At 40.0% G+C, this 9,087-nt stretch overlaps 1 protein-coding gene across 1 annotated transcript; it reads right to left on the reverse strand.

Annotated features, from left to right (window-relative positions):
* Positions 1-256: 256 nt before the first annotated feature.
* On the reverse strand, positions 257-7,947 carry LOC104527947 (carboxypeptidase B2-like; the record flags this gene model as incomplete). The annotated part of the gene is made up of 5 exons (XM_010171798.1): positions 7,871-7,947; positions 3,791-3,866; positions 1,091-1,215; positions 891-999; positions 257-358 (listed from the first exon to the last, which is right to left on the reverse strand). Coding segments are annotated over exons 1-5 (489 nt in total), but the record flags the coding sequence as incomplete, so codon positions are not given.
* Between the last annotated feature and the right edge of the window lie 1,140 nt (positions 7,948-9,087).

Consider the following 9,087-nt stretch of genomic DNA (forward strand, 5'->3'; position numbering starts at 1 on the left):
ACCCAGGTCCTTTTCCACAGAGCTCCTCTTTGGCAGGTCAGCCCCTGATTTGTACTGATGCATGTGACTGGTTATTCCTCCCTACATGGTCAAATGCATTTGTAAAGGTAATGTACCTTACTAGAAGAACTTACAAAACTTCTAAAACCCACAAAAATAAGTATATAAGTATAGATTTAAGAAAGTGTTCTGGCCAAACCCCATCACTTGCTTACATTAGTACTTGGAAAGATTTTGCAGTAAGTTACAGCTGTACCTTCAGAATATAAAGTGGTCGTTTTTCATATGATGATCCAATATATATTTTCTGGAGGAGGTCAGAATGGACTTTCACTGTTTCTTCCATCCAGTGATATATCTGCAAGTGTGAAGTTAGTAAATAGATCTTCTCACTATTGTTTTCTTTCATCCCTGAAAGTAGTCTAGACTTAAGTTCATTCTTCCTCCCCAAATCCTGCTTCTTCAGCTAGTAGGAAAGAAAACCTAGCAATTCAGGCCACTTACCGTTTGCCTGACCTCAATTTATCTTACAACAAATGGTAAGATACAGTCACAACACAGTCCCAGTATAGCCCTTCAATTCCTCTTCAGTTCTAGTTGGTTAAATTATTATTAATTTCATGTTTTAATTATTTATATGTTGTTTTGTGACTTCACGTCTGTGTTGGCTGCACTTGAATGTCAGTTTGAGGCGATACATGTGTGAGAGACTTTGTCTGGTGCTTCATTCTTTCTCTGTGAAGGCATTGCAGTAAATACAGCTCTCAGTGGTTGAACAATACAATGGTAATTATTTACCTGTTGATGATTTCTTTCCCTGTCTCCATTCTCAACCATGAGAAAAAATTCCTGCCTTGAATCTACAGAGGATTACAATGAAAATATCTTACTTCTTTCATTGAATGGTAGTTTTCATAATATGATGAAGATCTACGCGGGTTGATTGTGTCATTGATAGTCTGTTTTTCAATAAGTCCTTGAGCATCTCCCATCAAGACTCTGAATAACAAAGAAAGAGCACAACCTCCTGTTAAATAAATGGCAAACAACTTTACAGAAACATTAATGACAAGAAATAAAAAATACATACTTGTATTGGATGGTCAGTTGCCTTAACTGAGCTCTTATGCTACTTATGCCAGATGCCCTGACATAGAAATGGACTTCTCTGTCCTTCTTGATGTTTTCAACCACAACAGGTTGCCAGAGAATAACCTGCAAAGTTTCAAAAAACATTTTATTTTTTTACCAAGGAAAGAAAAAAAAAATTAAAAGTATTTTGAAAATAATCAATGCATATATTTTCAATTAAGAGACCACTTGTAAGAAGCAGTTCAAAGTTCCCTGTGTTATGCTATAATATTCTGCTACTGCTGAAGATGAAATGTTTGTATTTAAGAAATGTTTATAATGACTTCTGCACATAAATTCATAAATCAAGAACAAAGACAGGAACATAACATTTTCTGAGATAGTATTTCTACTACAATAGATGTGTTTAGCTGGTTATTATGTTACATGTGTTCAGGTCTGCTGAGAGCTATTCTCCCTGAGGGTATTTTGAGAATTAATGAAGATCAGACCAGTCTTTGTAGTTATTATATTCGCTGATTACTTTGATCAAGGAGGAAATAGATGCCAGAGGGGTTTGTATATAAGTCAAGTTGAAGCAGCAATACAGAGATTAGAAATGGGAGGGAAAATAAGAAAATGAGATTCTTCTAGGTAAAATTAAATCTTTTACAAAAACAAAATCAAAACCCAACATATTCAATAAAATGCTGAAAATCTAGAAGCAATAATAGCAAAAGATCTAGGAGTGACAGTAGGCAGAAAATTAGGCATGAATTTACAATGTGAAAAAGGTCACTGTAATTCTTGGACTCATTTTGGAAGAGATTCATCGTGAAGTCACCAGACAATAGGGTTTATTTTTTTTCCTTTCTGGTGCAGTTGCACCAGGAATATTACATTCAACTTAGGGCACCAAGTTTGCAGGCATGTGTCAGCTGTCAACTGTTTACCTCATTCATTTCTCAGAGAGAACGTGTCTGCAAAATCATACAGAAAACTCTCCCATGCTTTTAACCAAGGCTTTGTAAAAATAAATGGTAGAACATTTGGGCCCTGGATATATTACTGCAGCATGCTATGGAAATGGCTGAGCTAGTCGCAGTGTTGCCATCTCAGACATTATTGGCAGGGTAGTGACAGCATCGCATAGCTCAGTATTTTGGGGGGAAACCCAAAGAAGCAAGCTGGATGCTTATTGCCCCAGCACTGATTTCCCTGTTGTCCTGGCTAGCCTGCTGTCTGCACTGTCGTGCACCGGTTCAGATTTAGTTTCTCTTTGATATAGGCAGTACTTAATTGAGAATAAGAAAAACTAAGGAACTCTGTATTGACACAGCCAAGGCGGCAGAAGAACAGTGAATGGGGGTAGATGGGAAACTTTAATAATACATATGATTGTATGATATGTGCAATGTGTGTGCTGTAAGAACAAAGCATTTTCTTTGGGTTAGGCTTTTGCTTTCCAACTTTTGCAGGAGTAGTACCTATAATTAGCCTGATAATTCTTCTTGTAAAATGCTAATTTTAATTTGCTTCTTTTTTGCTAGATTGTAACCATTAAAATTTGTTGGGAGGTACCATTTGCCACTTCTTCCTTTTCCCACTACCACTCCCTTTCCTTTTGCTTTCCTTCTCCAATTCCTTTTCCCTTTTCTTCATATAACTTGTCCAATCATAGCCATGGAAAAAAAAATGACCATATAACCCTTGTTTATAACCCTAAGTTTATAACCCTTGGAAACTGTTCAGTTTGCATATTCACATAGGTGAATTGGTAGAAACCACCGCTCTCTCTGCACTGAATGTGCTGTGGTTGTTCTTCATGGCTTCTTGGGGCTGCTGTGCACAAGAAAGTGAAGAATGACAGTGGTGAGGAAAAGATGGAGGAGGGGAGATTTATTTTAATACAGTAAAGGAGATGGACATGTGAGTTGACATGTGGAGGTGGAAAAGAGCAAGGAAGTTTATCAAGGTTTTTGTCAACTGAAGGGAAGGATCAGAACATGCTAGGAGGGACAGTAGAAGACTAGTAGGGTTTTGGGTGGACATAAAATTAATAAGAGCCAAGAAATACTGGGCATAAGCACTGTTAAAATCTCTCAGTCACCTGAGACACATCCTCAATCATCCTGTAAATTATGTTGGTTGAGGGAACGGTTACAACTTTGTTGCCAAATGTCGGCTTCAAACTGTGAGTGTGTGATTGGGAAAATGCTTTTGAAGAGTAAGAGATGCCTCATTTCAATTAAATACTGTCTAATGACAGATAGAAGTAATAAAAAACTATTGCTGAAGATATTTTTATCTTCTAAATGCTGCTTTAAGAAAAATACAATGAAAGTCCAGCCCTGATCTTCAAAGACGTGCAAGTCATATAGGTCAATATTGCATTGGTCTAGAGTGCTGAGGTTCTGTAGCAAAAGTGTTTCTACTTACTGTGTGTCTGTGCTTTACCAGTTTTGCAGTGTCTTAGCACAGAAAATCAATTGCAGAAATCTGAGCTCTCATACAACACACTGCTATAACATTATGAAGGAGGGGTCTCCTTGTGTAAATCAGAAGGTAGTGGAGCAATGAAAACCAAGCATTTGCTGAGTTGCTGTATTAGGCCAATTGAATGAAACTGGGCTAAATCTTTCTCTGAGAGGGAAATAGTTAGTGCACTTGGGAGGAAGAATTTGGCCTAGAGACCAGAGAGACAGAGTGAAGCGTTTACCTCAGTGGTGTTCAGTAAATCCTGAAGGGCTTCAACCTGTGTGTCTGTTTGTGGAAGAGCCCACAAAACTTCATCCCTGAAAATCAAGAGTATTTAGGTAAAGCACAGGTACTTGGAATGACTCTAGGTTATGCAAAAGTAGAGACACAGGCTGGGCATGTCTCAGCTTCCCTGCCATGAACTCAGAGATTCAGTAGTGAAGATGCTGAGCTCCGTTCCAGCCTCTGCTTCTGCTAACCAGTAAAATCCATGAAAGAGCTGGTGCATGGCTTTGGTAGCCAATATCTGCTGCTGGACTCTGACATTGCTCCTGGGAGCTAACACCAGCACAACAGCAGCCAGTCCCAGCTGATCCAGTGTGCAGCAGCACCAGTGGAAAACTAGCCTGAACCAGGAAAACAGCTTTCCTGGTCTCCTCTGAGTTTCTCAGTCTTACTTGCTGTTCAGCAGAGGCATGAGTCTTCCCAACCTGCTGCAAAAGCCAAACACAAAGTTTTCTAGATATGCAGAGGCCAATACCATCATCATTCTTACTCCATTCCAGGTTTTTTGATCCCCTCATTTCTGTCCTTCTGCCAGGTAAGGTTTCAAGTGGTCTATACCACTGTCCTCCTCCTCTTTGCCCAGTAACTGGTATTCCATTTCTACTGGAAACCTGTGGTCCAGATATATTGTACACAAGAGGGCCCTTCCCAGCTACTCCATGCCTGACCCCACCATCAATAACAGAAGTTAAATTCACTTTCTGGAAAGAAAAAATACCACTTTGCATTGTACATCCAGTCCTGATCTTCAGTGCCCTGCAAGCCATGTAGTTCAAAATTGCATTGGATAGATAATTAAAATAATTTCTGTGTGTAGGAGGAGACTCAAGAATGTCAACCCCCTATTTCCATTTTCTGTGCTGGGTTGGCTTTCGGCCCTCTGATCATGTGGAGTTGGTGGCAGTGCATAAACCAGGCACAGTGGAAGTCCCTGCCAACCCTGTCTGCAAAGACTGTCCTGACAAAAAAACAGGCAAGGCTCTCAAAACTAGTGTTTTCAAGATGCATAATATGATTGTCACAACTCATTGTTGTGACTGATTTCAAGCAGAGTCCTGACAGCATCTGGCAACCAGGTGATTCATCTTTTCTACTTTTAGCCAGGCTCCAAGCAATCACTGTTGTTTCTCATGCAGAACCAACAATATGCCAGCCCTATTTTTGCCTCCACCATCATTTGACAGAGCATCAAAAAGCAATCAGGGATAGGCAGGGTTGGCATTTCTTAGGTAAGTGCATTCCAGAGCTTGTGTTTGGGGCTACTTTAAAAGTGAATTTGTCTTCTTGTACTTGGGGGAGTCTTTTCACTGGGGAGACCAGAAAAGGGCTGCTGCATCTGGTCTCATCCTATGATTCCCACTGCCTGAGAGTACCATAATGGGGAAACCGGTATGTACCTGTACCCCACCATTCATTGCACAAGTATTTCAGCTGAATGTGGTAAGTGCTGGACAAATGGTAGCTAGCAGTGATTTCTCTATAGCTGTCATTGATAGGACCTGAATACACTGAACAAGCTGATCCAGGTTCTGCCCTTGCTCTTGTAGTCATGTTTAATATGGGGAGTATTAACAGCTGAAATTGTATTCATTGGGCTTCTCAATTTGGTATTACACCCTCTTTCATCTGTCTTTTGCCCCACTCTTGTTAGAAAACACACAGTCAAAAGCTCTAATTTTTGCTTCTTATACCAATCTCAGGACCAACCCTCCACCTCCAGCTTCCTTGTCCTGTCTACTGCCCTGGTACAGCTGGACATGTTCATCTTGAACACACTTCTTTTCTTTCACTTTCTGTCCTCATACCCTGCTTCCCTAGTTGCTCTTTGAGTTTGGGCTCAAGAGGATCCCTCTCATTCCCCTCCTTCAACTTTCTGCCAGGGCCTCCCTGGACTCTGTCACTGTTTCCCATCTCTTTTTCCTCTCCTTTTTATTTCTGGGTAAATAGAAGTCCAGCTGCCATCCCCATACTACAATGCTCAGGGCTTATCCTGTAGCTATGACAGAGTGGGTGGGATGAATTACAGTTCATTTTAGATGGTTTTGATATCTTTATCTGAGCTGATCAATCTCTTAATAAAGAAACAGGCAATTCCAGGGTCCAGTTAACCTGAGCTCATTTAGATGTATCTGCTAAACTGAAAGGAATTATAACCTAAATACACACATTTTTCTCCACTAGCTGTACAGGAGGATGAAGAGGACCTGTTCCTATGAAGAACTGTGCAGAAAGCCCATATAGTCAGATGAATCCCATCCAGGGGCCCTGTCCACCATCTCACAGGCAGACAAATCAGTGCCAGTTCTCTGGAAACATCTCAGTCTCTTTGCCTCTCCTCTCCATTGCATTTCTTAGTCACTAAGAAAGCCATCAGCATCACATATCACACAGGCCCACAAGAACAAGGCATCAGCATGGATGTGTCTCCTTATCCTCATAGATTGGTTTCATTTAAACCTTGCATGTTCTTTCTGACTAACCTTTCCAGAAGAGAGGCCTCCTTAGTTGTCTCCAGCTGAACATCTTACCCTGGATCTCAACAGTTAGTGCCACTAAAAAGTGCTGCCAGCATCTCCTCCTGTCCTCCTGGATGATTTAAACTGTTTGTCTGCCTGGAGCACAGATGTCTGCCTGTGGGGTCTCTTTTCTCCCACCTTGCTGGCTCTCCCAACAGCCTCTAGCCAGATGTCTTTCCAGTGCCATCAGCTCTGTCACAAGTCTCACAATGTTCAGTATTTTTCTTAGAAGTCCAGATGCAGTAATCTCACTGCAACCTTGCAAAGGGAAGCTTTTATACATGGCCATTAAATCCTCCAACACTAGCACTCAAATAAAAGTAAAAAGATATAATTTATCACCTTTACAATTTCATTATTTCAGCTATTTTCATAACCAAGGCTGGGAGGGTTAGACCTATACTTTCCAGTGGGAAATGCCATATTGTTCTATAAGGGTCAGATATTCAGTGTTTTCTTTAAACACAAAATAAATAAACCTTCAAGTAGCACAGAGCAATATTGCTCCACTGAATTAACCTAAAAACTTGTTTAACTGTCCCCCCATTGTAAACCTCACATCTTCATAGTAATCCACAACAAAATATGATTGCAACACAAATGGGAAAAATCAACTCCATCCCAGCCAGACCCAATACAAGATGAAAAATCCTCTTTTTAAGGCATGAACTCAACGGTGTTCACCTGTCACAGGTTTGCCACTGGCATGTGGTGCAGAGTTGCAGAAGGGCTGTGAGACATAATTCACTATTATTTGTGTAGGTATTTCAGTCCTGGGAGTAAATTGTGTTTAATCTTGATTCTTCTAGGTTGTTCAGGCTGCTTAATATCACCACATGAGGGGCTTATCCTTTTAGTTCTACCTATTAAAGCATTTCAGATTTTTAAACCAGCTGTACATGTAGAAAATAAAAGCACTTTGCCTGTCTTCATCTCTGACATATGTTCTCATGTTTTAGGAAAGTGTTTGGTTTCAGGGCATTTCTGAAGTTTATCGATAGGTAACAATAAAGCTGCTTCTGAAACATTGTACAAATACCAAATGGTTATTCGAAAGTGATTTATGACTGGAAAAACAATCATAAAAGCTGCTTTAGAAAGAAAACAGATTGTTAGCACTTTCTGAAATGGTTTCTCTTTCTACCTCAAGATGTAATTCATTTAAGGTCTTGTTTTAAGGCAAACGAAGCAAATTATTTTTTCCCATTAAGTTTCAGACTGCCCTTTATTGGCATTCAAAAGCACTGAATGAAGAGAATTGATTTGCACTTAGACCACAAAAAATAGTTTTAATATGATTAAAAACACAGGATTTATGGATGCAAAGCAGACTTAGAATAATTTCATTTCCTCCACCATCTATATGTTAAATTGAACCACATATCCAATTACAAGAGCAATAAATAAATGTCAACCTTTGCCAAATGTTTTCTTATACAACTTGGAGTTATTTTGCCTCAATACTTTCTCTGTCCCACTCACCACACACTAAAAACCCAGTAGCACCAGCAGATATTTACCTTGGAAGAGTGAAGACATGCTTCTCTTGAATCCAGATAAATAGGGTAAAAAAGAGCAGGTAAAACTTCATCTTCATGGCATCCACAATGCAACCAAATGCAATTGGAAAGCCAATGGTTCAGGACCCACATTATTGATTTCAAAAATGTTATTTAAAGAGTAGTTAAAATTTAATACTCTCTCTCACCTCAACCCCAGGCTCCTAGTGGCTAAGTCAATATGACAGAGCTCCCTGGGGAGGTTCTGCTCATATTGATGTCCTCCATCTATGAAAGAATAAAGTACATTTTGGACATTTTAATACTGGCAAGTCAGTTTCTCATCTGAGCCTTTGTGTCATTTCATTGCGGCTACAAACCACAGACGTAAGAAAGAAGTTTTTGTGATCCTCTAATATTTACAGAGGGCCAGCAGCGTGCTCTGCATTCAGTACTCCTGTAACACATCACAGCCAAGCATGAAGCTGGATGAGAAGAGTGGTAGTGAGGTTATTAAATGGAAAAATTCTGAGCAGGAAAGATTCTTTTGCTGGCATTTGCTAGCAGAGAAAACAAAGAGCAAGTGGGATGTGATACCTACATGCTGTTGAGGGCCATCTCTCTAGCTCAGGATGAAGCACATCAGTGGGGTCTCTATCTTCTGCAGCTGGCCTCTACATCTTTGGTTAACACCTGATCCATCCAAGGATTTCAGGTTTGTCCTGCTCCATGTCCTCTTTTCTGTAATGTTCTGACATCCATGTATTTTCCATATGTCATACTGGGTTAACTTTTTGAGAAAAAGTACCAGTGACTCTTCATCTCATTTTATTAATTTTTGCAAGCCCCAGGATTTGTCTCCCATATTTCTATCCAAAGTTGTCCAGAGAGGACATGCTGAAAAGCTAAATGAATTTAACATGTCCAGAATAAATGATCTCCATCTATGTTCTGTGCTTCAGCAATAAATCCAACTTGGCTAGGACACAGCTTATTATCATGGTCCAAGTCCTCTTCTTCCATGCATCAACATAATAGTTCCCAACATGGCACTGGTTAGAGAACACCCCAATGGCAGCCTTATGCAGAGGAGAAGTGGTCATTTTCATCTGCAGCAACATATCCACCCTGATGTTAGCTCTTGATTGAGCATGTCATATAGGTGCAGAATGGGGGAACCAAACTTGCTGTCTGATATAAAAGATTTTTCAAGTGAATGGTCCCCAGAAACACAATGT

The sequence above is a fragment of the Antrostomus carolinensis genome, unplaced genomic scaffold (assembly GCF_000700745.2).
Source record: "Antrostomus carolinensis isolate BGI_N321 unplaced genomic scaffold, ASM70074v2 scaffold28597, whole genome shotgun sequence".
NCBI lineage: Eukaryota > Metazoa > Chordata > Aves > Caprimulgiformes > Caprimulgidae > Antrostomus > Antrostomus carolinensis.